The sequence below is a fragment of the Pseudophryne corroboree genome, chromosome 5, assembly GCF_028390025.1.
Source record: "Pseudophryne corroboree isolate aPseCor3 chromosome 5, aPseCor3.hap2, whole genome shotgun sequence".
NCBI classification, from domain to species: domain Eukaryota; kingdom Metazoa; phylum Chordata; class Amphibia; order Anura; family Myobatrachidae; genus Pseudophryne; species Pseudophryne corroboree.
This window is the reverse complement of record NC_086448.1, coordinates 637,168,621-637,188,187: the sequence shown is the minus strand read 5'-3', so window position 1 is coordinate 637,188,187 and position 19,567 is coordinate 637,168,621. Positions and strand designations below refer to the sequence as shown.

Sequence of the window (19,567 nt, the reverse complement as noted above, 5' to 3'; positions counted from 1 at the left end):
TAATCAAATTATAAATGTTACGTGGCCCATGGCAACCAATCAGCTGCTCTGTATATTTTTATAGTATGCAAATTATAAATGTTATGTCAATGCTGATTGGTTGCCATGGGCAACTTCTCCACTGGCTCACTTCTCCACTTTTATCACTGCTTAGTACATGTCTCCCAAAGAGTTGAAAGTATTCTGCTGCTTGACACACAACTTGGTGATGACTAATCACATGTGACTATGGGGCAGATGTACTAAGCCTTGGAGAGTGATAAAGTAGAGAAGATAAAGTGCCAGTTAATTAACTCCTAAATAATATGTTACAGGCTGTGTTTGAAAAATGACAGGAGCTGGTTGGTTGGTACTGTGTCTCTCTCCACTTTATCTCTCTCCAAGATACCCCTATATCTTGTCGGTAGCCCAATTACAGAGTGCCACAGGAAACCTATTTATGGAAAATAATAAATATTGTGCATACTGTACAAAATCAGAATTATTGGATCTTGTCAAGATACTTTTCTAAGTCTCTCTATACTTTGAACTTTTATGTAGGCTTTATAAGTTTTTAAGTTGAAAGATCTTACTCTGTCTCAGGTTATTTACGTGATATTAACTACTTTAATTTCTGGGTTTTTCATAGATGAAGGTCTGAACCACGAATGCAAGCTTTGCAGCCAATCGTTTGACTCCCCAGCAAAACTACAGTGCCACTTAATTGAGCACAGCTTTGAAGGAATGGGAGGGACGTTTAAATGCCCAGTCTGTTTCACTGGTAAATGTTTTATAAATCTCAATTATTTTGTCTGGTTTTTTTTATCCACTAATGCATGAAATATTTTACCAATATGTTTACTGTTATTTAAGATTAAGTACCATGTCTAACATTATTTAATTGTTTAACTTGGAATCTGAAAGTATTATGGCCCTTACAGTGTACATTAATCTATATACTGTATAAAATGTGAAAGCCCTCACTCACTGACTCATCACTAATTCTCTTACTTCCTGATATGTTAGAAAGCTGAAATTTAACATAGGTGTTCTTCAGGTGGGAAATAGGACAACTATGTAATTAGGATTTTTTTTTAAATGTGTTTATTAAGCAATTACACACACATTACAGCGCAGTAGTAGATAACAGTACAATCAAGAGCATCATAGACCACCATGGCAACAATATACAGTAGTCAAATAATGTGACCAACAAAATATTAGGTACATAGAAATAACAGTACAGACATAAAATAAATAACAATACAATCAACCATAGGTATCAAATTAAAATGGCGGAGACTCTATTGCAAGGGTTTCCGTGTTATACCACGTCGTTTGTCTGACCACCTTACGAATATGATCTCTAGAAGACACTGTCAAAGTAGCAACGTATGGTAACCAGATAGTAAAATATTTTGGAGAGCGAGACTCGATATCCAGAGAACAGTCTACCCAGTCCATTTGGTGAAGATATGTCAAGCGAGGGAGCATAAGAGTTATGGCTAGAGGGTCTTTATGAACCCATTGGGACAATATAGTTTTCTTGGAGGCTGCGGCAACACGGGCAAATAATAACTTGTTGCCTTTGGACAAATTAGAAGACCGGGAGTCCTAAAAATTCCTGAAGGCCCAAGCCAGAGTAGCCGTAAAAGGTATACCTAAATTAGTGTTAATATAAGTACATACATCTTCCCAAAAGGTATTGACTACAGGGCAGGACCAGAGGGAATGTGCATCAGGTGAGTTACAGTTGAAGCATAGTGAATTATCAGAGGCACCTGTCAGAAATTGGAGTATAGTATGTCCTATGTAGAATCTTGAAGTGCATCTCAGCATAGAAATTAGATAGGTGTTTATTACGCGACACATACACCAACTGATTACAGTCGGAAGATCCGTTCCAGGTAAATCCTGTTTCCACTTTGCCAATCCAGTTGTAAGTTTTGACAGATCCAACCTACGCCTGGTATGTGCATAAATTAGAGATGTGGGATAGGAGGAAGATATATTCAATCTCATCAGACAGTCTATGGGAAAGGAAAGGTCAGCCGGCCTCAAGCTGGAAATTATATGTATAGCAGAACTCCTTACTTGAAAATAGGTGAAAATGGGAAAGTGAAGGGCAGGAAATTTCTGTTCGAGTTGTGATATGTAGTGAATGAAAAAAGAAAAGCGAGACTCTCTTGTTGGGGCACACTGCCTATATTAAAATATAACTTTTAATTAGTATAGCTAAAAATCAATGGAAAAAGTTCTTTAACGGTTAAAAACCCACATATGGGAGAACATGTAGGTGTGATATTGGTGCTTGTAGTGAAAATATTATGCAGCGATACAGGTTTCTATAATTACACCACTAAATGGGTGGATATCGGTTAATAAAATTTACATGAAATACATGATTCCATCCCTTGACTGTCCCTGGTTTTTAACTGCTGTAACAAAATAACAATGAATCAATCATACATATACATTATGTTGCCTGTAGGAAGAATCTATGTAGCACTTTTCTTAAATATAAAGTTGTGATATGGTAAGAACCATAGAGCAGTCATTAGTCAAAAATTGAAATATCATACGGAGGCATACCAAAGTTTAATTATTGTACCAGCTTCCCCACCCTGAAATGCCGGATTAGAAGGAAGAGGTTGAAACAAAGAATTTGCCATTGTAAGGCCCATACGCCTCCTGAGCTGAGTCCAGGCCTTATAAGGGTAGTACAATAAAGGATTCAAACTAAAGAAAGACAACATGGCAGAATCGTAAAAGTAGAAAACAGACAGCAAGTCCTAATCAGTCAACATATATTGTTCAAGTGACTTATTGACATAGTTGTCATTACTCCCCACCCAATCAATAGCGTAGCGATAGTTAGCCGCTAAAGTATAGTCTTCCGGCAAGGTAGATTAATGCCCCCCAAAGAGGCTGGTTGTTGAGAGTTTAAATAGTGCAATGCGCGGGCGTTTATTCACCCAAATTTATTTTGTAAGGGCCCTATTAATGATGTGTACATCTCGTTTAGATAACAAAAACGGAAGCATTTGCCTCGGGTAAAGCAGGCGGGGAAATGAGACAATTTTATATTGGTGGCATCTACCCAAATATGATATCGGCAAATGCTGCCATTTATTAAAATCATCGATCATCTTATTGATAAAATAAGAAAAATGTAACGAATATAGGCCCTCATTCCGAGTTGTTCGCTTGCAAGGCGATTTTAGCAGAGTTACACACGCTAAGCCGCCGCCTACTGGGAGTGAATCTTAGCTTCTTAAAATTGCGAACGATGTATTCGCAATATTGCGATTACAAACTACTTAGCAGTTTCTGAGTAGCTTCAACCTTACTCGGCATCTGCGATCAGTTCAGTGCTTGTCGTTCCTGGTTTGACGTCACAAACACACCCAGCGTTCGCCCAGACACTCCTCCGTTTCTCCAGCCACTCCCGCGTTTTTTCCGGAAACTGTAGCGTTTTTATCCACACGCCCATAAAACGCCGTGTTTCCACCCAGTAACACCCATTTCCTGTCAATCACACTAGGATCGCCGGAGCGAAGAAAAAGCCGTGAGTAAAAATACTATCTTCATAGCAAAATTACTTGGCGCAGTCGCAGTGCGAACATTGCGCATGCGTACTAAGCAGAAAAACGCTGCGATGCGAAGAAAAATAGAGAGCGAACGACTCGGAATGAGGGCCATAAGTCGGTGAGCCTTGGTGAAAATCGTAAGTCCAAATATGTGATATAATCCGTTGCCCATTTAAATGGAAATCCAGTGTCCCAGTAATTTTTGGGCAATGGTCTTAATGCCAATCCCTCCATTTTATTAAAATTGATTAAGAAGCCAGAAATTAAGTTAAAGGTCTTCAACATAGTTAATAGAGAGGGAAATGCTGCAATGGGTTCATTAAAATAAAGTAATAAATCATCTCTGAAAGCAGATATTTTTATAAAATGTTGCCCAATTTCTATTCCTTGCCATGAAGTTTCTTGTATACAAGTACGAATTAGGGGGTCAAAGGAAAAATTGAAGAGAAGAGGGGATAGGGGGCATCCCTGTCGTGTGCCTCCGTGTAATTGCGAATGGGGACGTGTTTAACTTATTAATTGTGAGATACGCCCGCGTCTAATCTAGAGATGAGCGGGTTCGGTTCCTCGGAATCCGAACCCGCCCGAACTTCAGGTTTTTTTACACGGGTCCGAGCGACTCGGATCTTCCCGCCTTGCTCGGTTAACCCGAGCGCGCCCGAACGTCATCATCCCGCTGTCGGATTCTCGCGAGGCTCGGATTCTATCGCGAGACTCGGATTCTATATAAGGAGCCGCGCGTCGCGGCCATTTTCACACGTGCATTGAGATTCATAGGGAGAGGACGTGGCTGGCGTCCTCTCCGTTTAGAGAAGAGAGTGAGACAGTAGAGAGAGACACAGTAGTAGTAATTTTGGGGAGCATTATTAGGAGGAGTACTACTATACTACTACTACTTGCTGAAGTGATATAGATTAGATAGTGTGACTGTATTAATTATCTGACTTGTGGGGGAGACACTGACAGTGGGGAGCAGTTAGAGTCTGAGAGCAGGACTCAGGAGTACATATAACGTACAGTGCACACTTTTGCTGCCAGAGTCAGTGCCACACTGCCATTGTGACCACACTGACCACCAGACCAGTATAATATATTTTGTGATTGTCTGCTTAGGAGTACTACTTGCAAGTTGCTGATAGTGTGACCAGTGACCTGACCACCAGTTTAATAATCAATCACCACCACCAGTTTAATATATATATATATATATATATATATATAATTGTATATAATATATATATATATATATATATATATAATATTGTATACCACCTACCCGTGTTTTTTTTTTTTTCATTCTTCTTTATACATACTACTATAGTAGCTTACTGTAGCAGTCTGCGGTGCTGCTGAGCTGACAGTGTCCAGCAGGTCCGTCATCAGTTATTACATAATAAATATATATACCTGTCCGGCTGCAGTACTAGTGATATTATATATACATATATATTGATTTCATCTCATTATCATCCAGTCTATATTAGCAGCAGACACAGTACGTTAGTCCACGGCTGTAGCTACCTCTGTGTCGGCACTCGGCAGTCCATCCATAATTGTATACCACCTCCCCGTGGTTTTTTTTTTTTCTTTCTTCTTTGTACATACTACTATAGAGTATAGTAGCTTACTGTAGCAGTCTGCGGTGCTGCTGAGCTGACAGTGTCCAGCATGTCCGTCATCAGTCATCATTACCTAATAAATATATTATCTACCTGTCCGGCTGCAGTACTAGTGATATTATATTGATTTCATCTCATTATCATCCAGTCTATATTAGCAGCAGACACAGTACGTTAGTCCATGGCTGTAGCTACCTCTGTGTCGGCACTCGGCAGTCCATCCATAATTGTATACCACCTCCCCGTGGTTTTTTTTTTCTTTCTTCTTTGTACATACTACTATAGTATAGTAGCTTACTGTAGCAGTCTGCGGTGCTGCTGAGCTGACAGTGTCCAGCAGGTCCGTCATCAGTCATTACATAACAAATATACATACCTGTCCGGCTGCAGTACTAGTGATATTATATTGATTTCATCTCATTATCATCCAGTCTATATTAGCAGCAGACACAGTACGGTAGTCCACGGCTGTAGCTACCTCTGTGTCGGCACTCGGCAGTCCATCCATAATTGTATACCACCTCCCCGTGGTTTTTTTTTTCTTTCTTCTTTGTACATACTACTATAGTATAGTAGCTTACTGTAGCAGTCTGCGGTGCTGCTGAGCTGACAGTGTCCAGCAGGTCCGTCATCAGTCATTACATAATAAATATACATACCTGTCCGGCTGCAGTACTAGTGATATTATATTGATTTCATCTCATTATCATCCAGTCTATATTAGCAGCAGACACAGTACGGTAGTCCACGGCTGTAGCTACCTCTGTGTCGGCACTCGGCAGTCCATCCATAAGTATACTAGTATCCATCCATCTCCATTGTTTACCTGAGGTGCCTTTTAGTTGTGCCTATTAAAATATGGAGAACAAAAATGTTGAGGTTCCAAAATTAGGGAAAGATCAAGATCCACTTCCACCTCGTGCTGAAGCTGCTGCCACTAGTCATGGCCGAGACGATGAAATGCCAGCAACGTCGTCTGCCAAGGCCGATGCCCAATGTCATAGTACAGAGCATGTAAAATCCAAAACACCAAATATCAGTAAAAAAAGGACTCCAAAACCTAAAATAAAATTGTCGGAGGAGAAGCGTAAACTTGCCAATATGCCATTTACCACACGGAGTGGCAAGGAACGGCTGAGGCCCTGGCCTATGTTCATGGCTAGTGGTTCAGCTTCACATGAGGATGGAAGCACTCAGCCTCTCGCTAGAAAAATGAAAAGACTCAAGCTGGCAAAAGCAGTAGCACCGCAAAGAACTGTGCGTTCTTCGAAATCCCAAATCCACAAGGAGAGTCCGACTCCAATTGTGTCGGTTGCGATGCCTGACCTTCCCAAAACTGGACGTGAAGAGCATGCGCCTTCCACCATTTGCACGCCCCCTGCAAGTGCTGGAAGGAGCACCCGCAGTCCAGTTCCTGATAGTCAGATTGAAGATGTCAGTGTTGAAGTACACCAGGATGAGGAGGATATGGGTGTTGCTGGCGCTGGGGAGGAAATTGACCAGGAGGATTCTGATGGTGAGGTGGTTTGTTTAAGTCAGGCACCCGGGGAGACACCTGTTGTCCGTGGGAGGAATAGGGCCATTGACATGCCTGGTCAAAATACCAAAAAAATCAGCTCTTCGGTGTGGAAGTATTTCACCAGAAATGCGGACAACATTTGTCAAGCCGTGTGTTGCCTTTGTCAAGCTGTAATAAGTAGGGGTAAGGACGTTAACCACCTCGGAACATCCTCCCTTATACGTCACCTGCAGCGCATTCATAATAAGTCAGTGACAAGTTCAAAAACTTTGGGTGACAGCGGAAGCAGTCCACTGACCAGTAAATCCCTTCCTCTTGTAACCAAGCTCACGCAAACCACCCCACCAACTCCCTCAGTGTCAATTTCCTCCTTCCCCAGGAATGCCAATAGTCCTGCAGGCCATGTCACTGGCAATTCTGACGATTCCTCTCCTGCCTGGGATTCCTCCGATGCATCCTTGCGTGTAACGCCTACTGCTGCTGGCGCTGCTGTTGTTGCTGCTGGGAGTCGATGGTCATCCCAGAGGGGAAGTCGTAAGCCCACTTGTACTACTTCCAGTAAGCAATTGACTGTCCAACAGTCCTTTGCGAGGAAGATGAAATATCACAGCAGTCATCCTGCTGCAAAGCGGATAACTGAGGCCTTGACAACTATGTTGGTGTTAGACGTGCGTCCGGTATCCGCCGTTAGTTCACAGGGAACTAGAGAATTTCTTGAGGTAGTGTGCCCCCGTTACCAAATACCATCTAGGTTCCACTTCTCTAGGCAGGCGATACCGATAATGTACACGGACGTCAGAAAAAGACTCACCAGTGTCCTAAAAAATGCAGTTGTACCCAATGTCCACTTAACCACGGACATGTGGACAAGTGGAGCAGGGCAGGGTCAGGACTATATGACTGTGACAGCCCACTGGGTAGATGTATGGACTCCCGCCGCAAGAACAGCAGCGGCGGCACCAGTAGCAGCATCTCGCAAACGCCAACTCTTTCCTAGGCAGGCTACGCTTTGTATCACCGCTTTCCAGAATACGCACACAGCTGAAAACCTCTTACGGCAACTGAGGAAGATCTTCGCGGAATGGCTTACCCCAATTGGACTCTCCTGTGGATTTGTGGCATCGGACAACGCCAGCAATATTGTGTGTGCATTAAATATGGGCAAATTCCAGCACGTCCCATGTTTTGCACATACCTTGAATTTGGTGGTGCAGAATTTTTTCAAAAACGACAGGGGCGTGCAATAGATGCTGTCGGTGGCCAGAAGAATTGCGGGACACTTTCGGCGTACAGGCACCACGTACAGAAGACTGGAGCACCACCAAAAACAACTGAACCTGCCCTGCCATCATCTGAAGCAAGAAGTGGTAACGAGGTGGAATTCAACCCTCTATATGCTTCAGAGGTTGGAGGAGCAGCAAAAGGCCATTCAAGCCTATACAATTGAGCACGATATAGGAGGTGGAATGCACCTGTCTCAAGCGCAGTGGAGAATGATTTCAACATTGTGCAAGGTTCTGATGCCCTTTGAACTTGCCACACGTGAAGTCAGTTCAGACACTGCCAGCCTGAGTCAGGTCATTCCCCTCATCAGGCTTTTGCAGAAGAAGCTGGAGACATTGAAGGAGGAGCTAACACGGAGCGATTCCGCTAGGTATGTGGGACTTGTGGATGGAGCCCTTAATTCGCTTAACAAGGATTCACGGGTGGTCAATCTGTTGAAATCAGAGCACTACATTTTGGCCACCGTGCTCGATCCTAGATTTAAAGCCTACCTTGGATCTCTCTTTCCGGCAGACACAAGTCTGCTGGGGTTCAAAGACCTGCTGGTGACAAAATTGTCAAGTCAAGCGGAACGCGACCTGTCAACATCTCCTCCTTCACATTCTCCCGCAACTGGGGGTGCGAGGAAAAGGCTCAGAATTCCGAGCCCACCCGCTGGCGGTGATGCAGGGCAGTCTGGAGCGACTGCTGATGCTGACATCTGGTCCGGACTGAAGGACCTGACAACGATTACGGACATGTCGTCTACTGTCACTGCATATGATTCTCTCACCATTGAAAGAATGGTGGAGGATTATATGAGTGACCGCATCCAAGTAGGCACGTCACACAGTCCGTACTTATACTGGCAGGAAAAAGAGGCAATTTGGAGGCCCTTGCACAAACTGGCTTTATTCTACCTAAGTTGCCCTCCCACAAGTGTGTACTCCGAAAGAGTGTTTAGTGCCGCCGCTCACCTTGTCAGCAATCGGCGTACGAGGTTACATCCAGAAAATGTGGAGAAGATGATGTTCATTAAAATGAATTATAATCAATTCCTCCGTGGAGACATTGACCAGCAGCAATTGCCTCCACAAAGTACACAGGGAGCTGAGATGGTGGATTCCAGTGGGGACGAATTGATAATCTGTGAGGAGGGGGATGTACACGGTGATATATCGGAGGATGATGATGAGGTGGAGATCGTGCCTCTGTAGAGCCAGTTTGTGCAAGGAGCGATTAATTGCTTCTTTTTTGGTGGGGGTCCAAACCAACCCGTCATTTCAGTCACAGTCGTGTGGCAGACCCTGTCACTGAAATGATGGGTTGGTTAAAGTGTGCATGTCCTGTTTATACAACATAAGGGTGGGTGGGAGGGCCCAAGGACAATTCCATCTTGCACCTCTTTTTTCTTTAATTTTTCTTAATTTAATTAATTAATTTTTCTTAATTTAATTTTTTGCGTCATGTGCTGTTTGGGGAGGGTTTTTTGGAAGGGCCATCCTGCGTGCCACTGCAGTGCCACTCCTAGATGGGCCCGGTGTTTGTGTCGGCCACTAGGGTCGCTTATCTTACTCACACAGCTACCTCATTGCGCCTCTTTTTTTCTTTGCGTCATGTGCTGTTTGGGGAGGGTTTTTTGGAAGGGACATCCTGCGTGACACTGCAGTGCCACTCCTAGATGGGCCCGGTGTTTGTGTCGGCAACTAGGGTCGCTTATCTTACTCACACAGCTACCTCATTGCGCCTCTTTTTTTCTTTGCGTCATGTGCTGTTTGGGGAGGGTTTTTTGGAAGGGCCATCCTGCGTGCCACTGCAGTGCCACTCCTAGATGGGCCCGGTGTTTGTGTCGGCCACTAGGGTCGCTTATCTTACTCACACAGCTACCTCATTGCGCCTCTTTTTTTCTTTGCGTCATGTGCTGTTTGGGGAGGGTTTTTTGGAAGGGCCATCCTGCGTGCCACTGCAGTGCCACTCCTAGATGGGCCCGGTGTTTGTGTCGGCCACTAGGGTCGCTTATCTTACTCACACAGCTACCTCATTGCGCCTCTTTTTTTCTTTGCGTCATGTGCTGTTTGGGGAGGGTTTTTTGGAAGGGACATCCTGCGTGACACTGCAGTGCCACTCCTAGATGGGCCAGGTGTTTGTGTCGGCCACTAGGGTCGCTTAGCTTACTCACACAGCTACCTCATTGCGCCTCTTTTTTTCTTTGCGTCATGTGCTGTTTGGGGAGGGTTTTTTGGAAGGGACATCCTGCGTGACACTGCAGTGCCACTCCTAGATGGGCCAGGTGTTTGTGTCGGCCACTAGGGTCGCTTAGCTTACTCACACAGCTACCTCATTGCGCCTCTTTTTTTCTTTGCGTCATGTGCTGTTTGGGGAGGGTTTTTTGGAAGGGACATCCTTCGTGACACTGCAGTGCCACTCCTAGATGGGCCAGGTGTTTGTGTCGGCCACTAGGGTCGCTTAGCTTAGTCATCCAGCGACCTCGGTGCAAATTTTAGGACTAAAAATAATATTGTGAGGTGTGAGGTATTCAGAATAGACTGAAAATGAGTGTAAATTATGGTTTTTGAGGTTAATAATACTTTGGGATCAAAATGACCCCCAAATTCTATGATTTAAGCTGTTTTTTAGTGTTTTTTGAAAAAAACACCCGAATCCAAAACACACCCGAATCCGACAAAAAAAAATCGGTGAGGTTTTGCCAAAACGCGGTCGAACCCAAAACACGGCCGCGGAACCGAACCCAAAACCAAAACACAAAACCCGAAAAATTTCCGGTGCACATCTCTAGTCTAATCAGGATTCTAATAAACCTCCCCAAAGGGGATGAAAAGGAGGTTGACATGACGTCATTACCGATGTGTGGCTTGCGTTGCGTGAACGATAACGCCCGAATGGACAATCTGAACAAAATTTGGATTGCACCTCCAGGGTGTAGAATTTAATAAACTACAAAAATGGTCCTGTCAGTTTTTACCGTATATGCTACGGGTGCTCCTCGGGTAACGCCAAGAACCATGGGTTAATATTTACTTACATTAAGACGTCTCAAATTTACATCTCTATAGATTTACCAAATTTTTTACACTCATTTATTTTATTTATGTACAACCGTGAAAATCAGAAACTCCCGTGCGAAGAATGGGTTGAACAGCTAGTATGGTAATATAATGGCAGCTTTTTGGTCACAGTTGGTGCTTAATCAATTACTACGTTATGCTGAACCTTACATTTATGATGGGCCTATTTGTGATATTTCCTTTCTATTCTGGCTTTTAAAGTTTTCAAATTTATTGATGTGGACTATTTAAATGAATAGTTCTTTATCAAGTCCTGTAAAAATATCAGTATATAATGACCGCATAGGCAGAACTCTGGGAGGCAACGGAGTCATCTGCCGCCGGGCTCCTGCTCTGAAGGGGGGCACCTCTCCTCCCATTCTGTGACACCACTGAATTAAGTTAATTGATAGCTGCCGCTATCTCTTTAGTGTCCGACTTCCTCACTGGTCCCTGCACCTTACAAGTCACACCCTCTTTATTATACTGAATATACACATTTTAAAAGTATCACACCCAGGATTAGAAACCACAACCTATTACACTGGAAGCAGACACCTTACTGATGAAGCTATTTGCTCCTGTATAGGAAATATGAGAATTTTAACAATATGAAGTCACTTCTCTGACAATTACACGTAACTTCATATACGGGTTGAGTATCCCTTATCCAAAATGCTTGGGACCAGAAGTATTTTGGATATCGGATTTTTCCGTATTTTGGAATAATTGCATACCATAATGAGAAATCATGGTGATGGGACCTAAATCTAAGCACAGAATGCATTTATGTTTCATATACACCATATACTCACAGCCTGAAGGTCATTTAATACAATATTTTGTATAACTTTGTGCATTAAACAAAGTGTGTGTACATTCACACAATTCATTTATGTTTCATATACACCTTATACATACAGCCTGAAGGTCATTTAATACAATATTTATAAAACTTTGTGTATTAAACAAAGTTTGTGTACATTGAGCCATCAAAAAACAAAGGTTTCACTATCTCACTCTCGCTCAAAAAAGTCCGTATTTCGGAATATTCCGTATTTCGGAATATTTGGATATGGGATACTCAACCTGTAGTTAGAATTCTCATGCTTCCTGTACAGGAGCAAATAACTCCATCAGTAAAGTGTCTGCTGTCAGTGAAGCAGGTCATGTGTTCTAATCCTGATAAAAGACAATTAAGCTGTAAGCTATAAAGTAAGCACATCGCAGATCACGTCAACCTGGGTGATCCTCTAATATATACTGACACACGAAATGGGAGTATAGTCGATAAGACCCCTTCTTTTCCCGATTTGATCTACTCTTATTGTTTGCTGAACAAGACTACACTACACATTGGACTCTATTTGTGTTTTGTCTTTTTGCATTACCTTCTCCACCATCCACGACACCTATTTTGGGGAAGAAAATATTCAAGTTTTCCAACCGAAAGGAAGGACGTAGGAATATGGTCATTTGGACCCCCTACATCAGAACTCTGATACATACAAGTATTTGGTATTTTCTATCCAATGTTGGGCGCACGAGATATCTAATTTCTTTCTGTATTGTCACCAATATTTTTCTTGCCTCCGGGCAACTGTGACGAACTTACGCCACTGAATGACCGTACCATATTTGCTATACATGTGTCACTGGAAAATATTTTTAATGTTGGCAAGCGTGACAGTTACTCTTTAAACATACATACTCTATGCATTTTGCATCTCACTTGTCTACTGTACACAGTGGCGCCAAGAGAGGCTGAGATAATTACCCAGGCCCAGGTCTGATGGAGGGGCCCAGGTCTCTCCCTCTCCCCCCTCTGTGTACCTGAAAGCAACAGCAGCAGCCCTTTTCCTTATCCCAGCACATGCTGCTGTGTGCTCAGTTGCAGTGTGGCCAGGGAGGCGCTTAAATTAAAAGAAAATCTGTATTTTTTTGTAATGGTTCAGGGCCACGCCTCCTGCAATTAGGCCTCACCCCCTGAAAAGTACCTGGGCCCAGCCAGGCCCACTACTGTCCTGACTGTACATACAGAATTAGACACAAATCATTATTCTTGCTTATTAAACATGGAAAAGAAATACATAGTAAAAATGAAGTATATAATATTGGTGGTAAAAATCTTGTAAAATCAGCAACTGTACTAGCAAGCTATTTTAGAGAATTAGATGTCTTTCCTACGTGTAGCCTTTGATATTACTTTATATGTGATATTTGTATGACCTCCATATATTGATGAATTAACTGTTAAGAATCGAGAAGTGAAATTAATTTAAACAGACATGTTTTTAACATTAGGGCAGGGCATACAGCATAGGAATACTTTCCGCCTAATCAAGATTGGAAGATCGGAACAACAATTTACGTTCTCATTTTTAAACGTAAAGTGGTGACTATGTCACAGAGTTCATTATAGATATTATTGCTATTTACCGATGAAGCCAGCAGGAAGAAATGTTCAAATACTGACATCTAGTGTTGAACACAGTGTTAACAGCAATTTTTTCTATTTTTTTTCTTTTCTTTTTTAATACCATACAAAACAACAATACAGAACAAAACAGAGAAGAGAAATGAACCTTAGATTTCATTACTAGACTATGAAATAGGAAAGCATCAGATAAGACTGCCGCAGAGCCTGTTTTCACCAAAGTTATATTTTCTCCGCCTATGAAAAAAACAAACCCACTGTGAGCCCAACAGGTGAGCAGTCTACTCAGCCTGCTGCATATCCTGCAGTAATAAAGGCAATCTGCTCTGTGTGTAGCCGTTCTCACAAGAATCATGCAGGCATCTCCAAAGACAACTACACCCTCCTGAAAGTCTTCCTTCTACATAGACATAATGCCTTAAATCCAATATGTCAATACTGTAATACTGCACAGAGCTAGAGATCCTTTAGTGAAATCAATTTTCCTATCAACAACACTCATAATTCTCTAATAAGCTACTGAAGGGCTTATTGTAGCTTTCAGTACTGATGCATCATTGCTGTGCTGTAATATCTTATGTTAGTCTTACATGCTTTATATTATAGTAAATCATTGTGTATTATTACAATTATCAGTTTTTAAGAGGCAGTTATTTATCATACATGTGATGCATATGGATGCTTCTATGTAGCTGCAAAATACTTCCTCTGGGTGTTCAATGTCGTTCTCTGAGTAGGACATCATACAATGTGTTGGGTTCGCGTGACCACACCGACGGCGGAATCCTGGCTCTTAAATGCCCGGTGGTGGGGGTAGGGGGGCAAGCACAACGAAGCCCCTTGTGGGCTTGCGTGGCTCTCCACCGGTTCCATTCCCATTCTATGAGGGGGAATAGTCAGTATTGTGACTGGCCCTCTGCTAACTACATCCTCGTACAATACGTAGGCCATCATGGTTTCATCTTGAATGGCCCCCAGAAGTTTCCAGTTCCTATAATCAACACAACCTTATCAAGTCTATTAATTAAAATTGAAAGTTCTGTTTTATTTAAAGCTTGAAGTGCATGTAGAGCCTTCTGCAGGAAGTTTGCTGAGGTGCTGGATACATAAGTGTTCTAAAAGGCGAAGGGTACTTGAATGTACAGTATACAATAGTCTAAATGCATGCGACCAGTCATTATGTAAACAATACAATTTGTACATTGAGATCCACACAATATTTTTTTCATTTGACTTTAATGGAGTTTATTTACTAAGGGGCCGCCCTTTTAGATTATCAGGCTTAAACATTCCAGGAAGCAGCGGCTTTTTGTATGAAGGTGCTTAGTAAATAAGCCCCATGTATTGTTGACAGCAAAGCAGGTGATATCAGTAGGTGTCTTTTATGGACATGCAAAACTGTTTGGCTTCTGTGTTTGCTAAATTTAGTATCTTATGATTAGAGAAACAGGGTGAATTGGAGGCATTTATTATTATTATTATTATTATCCTTTATTTATATGGCGCTACAAGCGATCTGCAGCGCCCAATTACAGAGTACATAAACGAAATGTAACAGGAAAATAGTGACTTACAGTTGAAGACAATATAGGACAAGTACAGGGTAATAGCTACAGCAGCAGAAGACACTGACAAGTATTAGGGTGTCAGAAAACCACGGGATTTGGTTCAGTCGAGATGGTTTAAGTAAGAGAAGGATAAGGTCTTGAGGGTTGAGGGCCATGCTTGTGAGAGCTTACATTTATAACTAAAGAATTTTAGGCGCATTAGGGCAAGATGGTCTGTTGAACACACATTTGCACTTTAAGAATGAACAGTAGATGTGTACATCCATGAGCTGTGTGCTCTAATAAGACTCATACTGTACTTGCCAATATTTTGAAACTCGCCTCTGGGGGACTTCCTAGAGTGTCAGCAAGTTGTGTTATTTGGCCCTAGTCCCTGTGATGCAGTGCAGCAAATCACGGCGTCATATACATTGGGCCTGACTATTGTGACATGATACACAGTCGTATACTAAAGTATACTTACCTACCCCCTGTCGGGATTCTCTCCATCGGATTGCCGTCGTCTGTCCTCTGACCGCCGGTAATGTGTATCACAACCCTCCCTGAAGTTTATTCACTTTCAGATTTACTGCTCTATAGCATTGTTTTCCCTGGGCAGAATTCCCTATAAATTCCCTGTCAAAATGTACACTAAAAATGCTGTGGTACATAAATTTACACACTATGGAAGATAACAAAACTACAAACAGAAAAAAAGAACAAGTGGTAATTTTACCCTATGTCAAGGGTAATCTTGGGGTGGTGCACAGTGCGAACATTATTCCCAGTCATGCTCAAATATCCCTGTAAATGGGGAGGGGGGGGGGGGCGGAGGGGGGGTGTTATACTGAATGAGAAACAGGGGCGGTTTAAGAGAGGAGCCCATGTGCAGGCTCCATTTGGGCCCCTTCCTCTCTGGCAGCGCTATAGACTCTGGATTTGTGCCAGAGTCTACTGCGCAGGTCTCCGGGAACATGGTGCCCGTGCATTGTCCCTGGGGACATCTCTAGTGTACATGTGCAAATCACCAGGAGAATGGTCACTACGCAAGACTAGAGAGGGGTAAATAATATAATTTAATGGCTGCAGGGTGTGCATGTGGGACCCCCGGACCAGGGTCCCATGTGAACCGTACACCCTGCACCCATTATAGATACACCAGTGACAAGGGAACATTATTTCCACATTTTAATATTTTAATTCTGTTATTAGTAGTTTTAGCTACAGAAGTCTGTGTAACCTGGATCATAGAAAGAAAACCAATATATATTGGAACTTTTCCCAATTACCATTTCTACAGGTTATAGACTTTTCCAACATACTGTATGTCAGAATTGACAACATTTTATTTGTTTTAGCATTGGAACAGTTGTCTAAACAATAGAAAAGTCTCCTTTTCAATAACATTAAATAATGTTTATTTTCCTATGAGATCAGCGGACCTAGCCTAATGAGAAAATGTGATTAAAATGTATGAGTCACCAAGCAACATCCTCATTTTTTCAGATGGCCTGAAATTACAATAATTGTAATGATAAGCCTGGAGTCTGCGTCAAATGCCAGCATCCTTACTCAATCTCCCTCCTTCCTATAAAGATACATGCAAACTTTTTTTTTTTTTAGGTCACAGTGCACCAAGCATACATCAGAAGTCAGTGCTGCCAACCCAAATTCTGCCTCTGGCATATACAATTTAATTATTAATAGCACGTCTCCCAGGTAAACTGTTACACATTCTTAGGGCCTTGTTTTGTAGTCATTAAAATTGAACATGTTTGTATTATTGAAACCCTTGAATCTCTGTGTAGTTTTAGTTGATCTGAATGTGTCCAAAGAGAACTTACAGTAGCGATTTCCCATTTTCCTACCCCTGCCCTGGCGTTCCTATAGGATCCGATTTCTTACATTTTTTTTTTTTTATTTGTAATCGTTCCCTTGTTTACTGATGTAGTTATTTTGCCCGCACTGTTCAGTGATTCTATACATGATCCAGCATTTTAAATGGTTTTACTTTCTGCGGTGACCAGTAGAAATAAATAAATAAAATAAAGTCCATTGCATTTAACCCTGAATGTTTAATGGTTTGTTTTCGTTCGTTCCACAAGGTATGTGCATGGAAGATAAATAAACCTAAGTGCTGGAAGCTTAGGCATTATTAATCACTATGTTAATATAGTACGCACAAGCTTATGCACAGGGATATCTGCAAAACAAACCATGGAATAATAAAGATCAAAATGACTATGGGGGTGATTCAGATCTGATCGTGGCTGTGGGGGATGCCCAGCACAGGGCTAGTCTGCCCCGCATGTCAGGCCCTGCCCCACCCCTGATGGGTGCAAAAGCATCGCGCGGCAGTGATGATTTTATACCCGCCGAGTTGCTCCCTACCAGTGAAGCATAGCTGCTTAGAAATACCCCTCCCTTTCGAGCACCTGAATGATATCACTAAGCTAATTGAGCATCTACCAATATATATGTTAGAGGTGATCGCAGCCCAGAGATGCTGTTAGCATCTCACTGGGCCACCCGGGGTGAGAGGGCGCACTCCACAAAGGGCTTCAGACTGCTCTGAATTAGGCCTTATATACTAAAGCGAATACAGAGGAAAGAGTGGCAAATGAGCAAAATACCGGCAGTTGGGATCCCGACAGTCAGGAGACAGACAGGTAAGTACAGGGATTAGGGATAGGCACTAGGGAAAGTGTTAGGCTGGGGAGGGAGGGGATCAGTGACGTGCAGTGAGGTCTGTGGCTGGGGAGGCACTGGATGAATCACTAGCAGCGCCTCCCCCCCCCCCCCCCCCCGTTTAATGTAAAAAAATGGGGCTCCCCATATTTAAGAAAAACCAGCACCAGGCTGGACCAGCCAGGAGGGATAATGCCATAGCAGGGGAGACACTATGGGGTCCCCCTGCCATAGCATTAACCACTTAACTGACGATTTTTCCCTTCAAAAGCGTTAACAACATTGTTTTTAAAATGTATTTTATTTAGTTGAAAGAGTATTTTTTTAAATATTTAAACATCATATTATGCACATCTGCAGAACGGATCTCCTCGTCAAAAAAGGGGGGACAGGGTGGGACGGCACAGGGTGTGACGGCGCTGAGCCGCCATTTTTGAAATTGGAAGCCGCTCTCCGCTGCCGAACTCTGCAGAGTGGCTGGCAGGGGCTGGATCCTCTCAGATCCAGGTCTGCCGCCAGCCACCCTTTCCCTGCCGGGTCCCGCCGCCACGATGCCCGCCGCGTCGCGCCGACGCATGTGCCCGCTGGCCAGCAGATCCACTGGATCCGCTGGCCCAATCACATCTGGGGGATTGACAGGGACGTGCATTGATGTGGCCTGAATGCATGCCCCTGTCATTGAGGCTTTTACAGCCCATTGCTTCGCCCTGCCCGCCCCCTGCTGCCCGGACTTTAATGTTAGCAGCGGGAGGCACCTCTCCTGCTTCCTCCCACCCTAAGATGCAGCCATAGTAACAGGGGGGAAATGATTAGAATAATAAAAGATATTTATCACAGAATCTGTGTTATAAATATCTTCTTTTTATTATTTTAATCATTATGACAGGGGAGGCACTGCCTTCCCTGCCTCCACGTCCCTGGAGGGGATGGACGGTTTGGGTTAGGGTTAGGCTATGGTAGGAGGGAAGTAGGGATGGAATATTTACCAGGAACCATCGGAGTTCTGCTGTTGGTGTCCTGACTGTTGGGATCCCGACTGCCGGGACTTGGTATCCAACCCATTTGCCAGCTTTCAGACACATTGCATGAGTGTTCGCCACTGCTTTGTGTGGAGCAGGAATTGGGGCAGAGCAATGGAGTACATGCATGAAAGGAAGAGTAATCATTACCATGTGGCACGTGCGCCGCTCTATCTTGTACTCAATTTTTTGTTTTGTTTATTTACAGAGCTGAATTTATATATAATAATAAAATATGACATCTGGTGCAACTCTGCTTCCAAAATAAAACAATGTGGCTCTGTGCATTTGGCTAGATGTACATAGTCTGTAAGTATTCGCATAGTGTGATATTCTCAATGCTTGCAGAATGTAGCACTAGTTAGTCTGTTTGTGAGGTTGAGGATGTATGGGCACACGGGGTTAAAACATGTCTGCAGAGGAGTTCATGGGTTTGTTTATTCCGAGCTCTTACAAGGATGAGTACATGTTCATTATGTGATTATAAGGGTCTATTTAATGACCACCATCCATAGTATAGATGTCTAATTCTGCTAATCACAGCGATAGAAAATCTATCACCGCAACTTACCGCTAAAATTTACCTGGAACCAGGGCCGTCCCAAGACCATTTTTTTTGTAAGTGAATATATACTTTAGCTCCTCCTGGAGTACTTTTGTACACGCCAAATGTGCACACCTGAAAAAATAAAGGGGTGTGGTCTCATGGGAAAAGCTCAGTTGTAGTTCTTCTCACACATTTTGCCCACAGTAGTAGTGACCCTTACACATTATTATTGTTAGACATTATTGCCAGGATGAGTGAGGACACTTGATGGTACTGGGAGCCTGGCCTGCTGAC

At 42.9% G+C, this 19,567-nt stretch overlaps 1 protein-coding gene across 6 annotated transcripts in view; it reads left to right on the top strand.

Moving 5' to 3' along the window:
* Window positions 1-19,567, top strand: part of ZNF521 (zinc finger protein 521) — a 452,135-nt gene that overhangs the window by 360,994 nt on the left and 71,574 nt on the right. For all 6 annotated transcript variants that reach the window (XM_063923628.1, XM_063923622.1, XM_063923624.1 and 3 more), the window contains one exon: window positions 629-760. In XM_063923628.1, coding sequence (XP_063779698.1) covers window positions 629-760 — 132 coding nt within the window. The remainder of the gene's footprint in view (window positions 1-628; window positions 761-19,567) is intronic.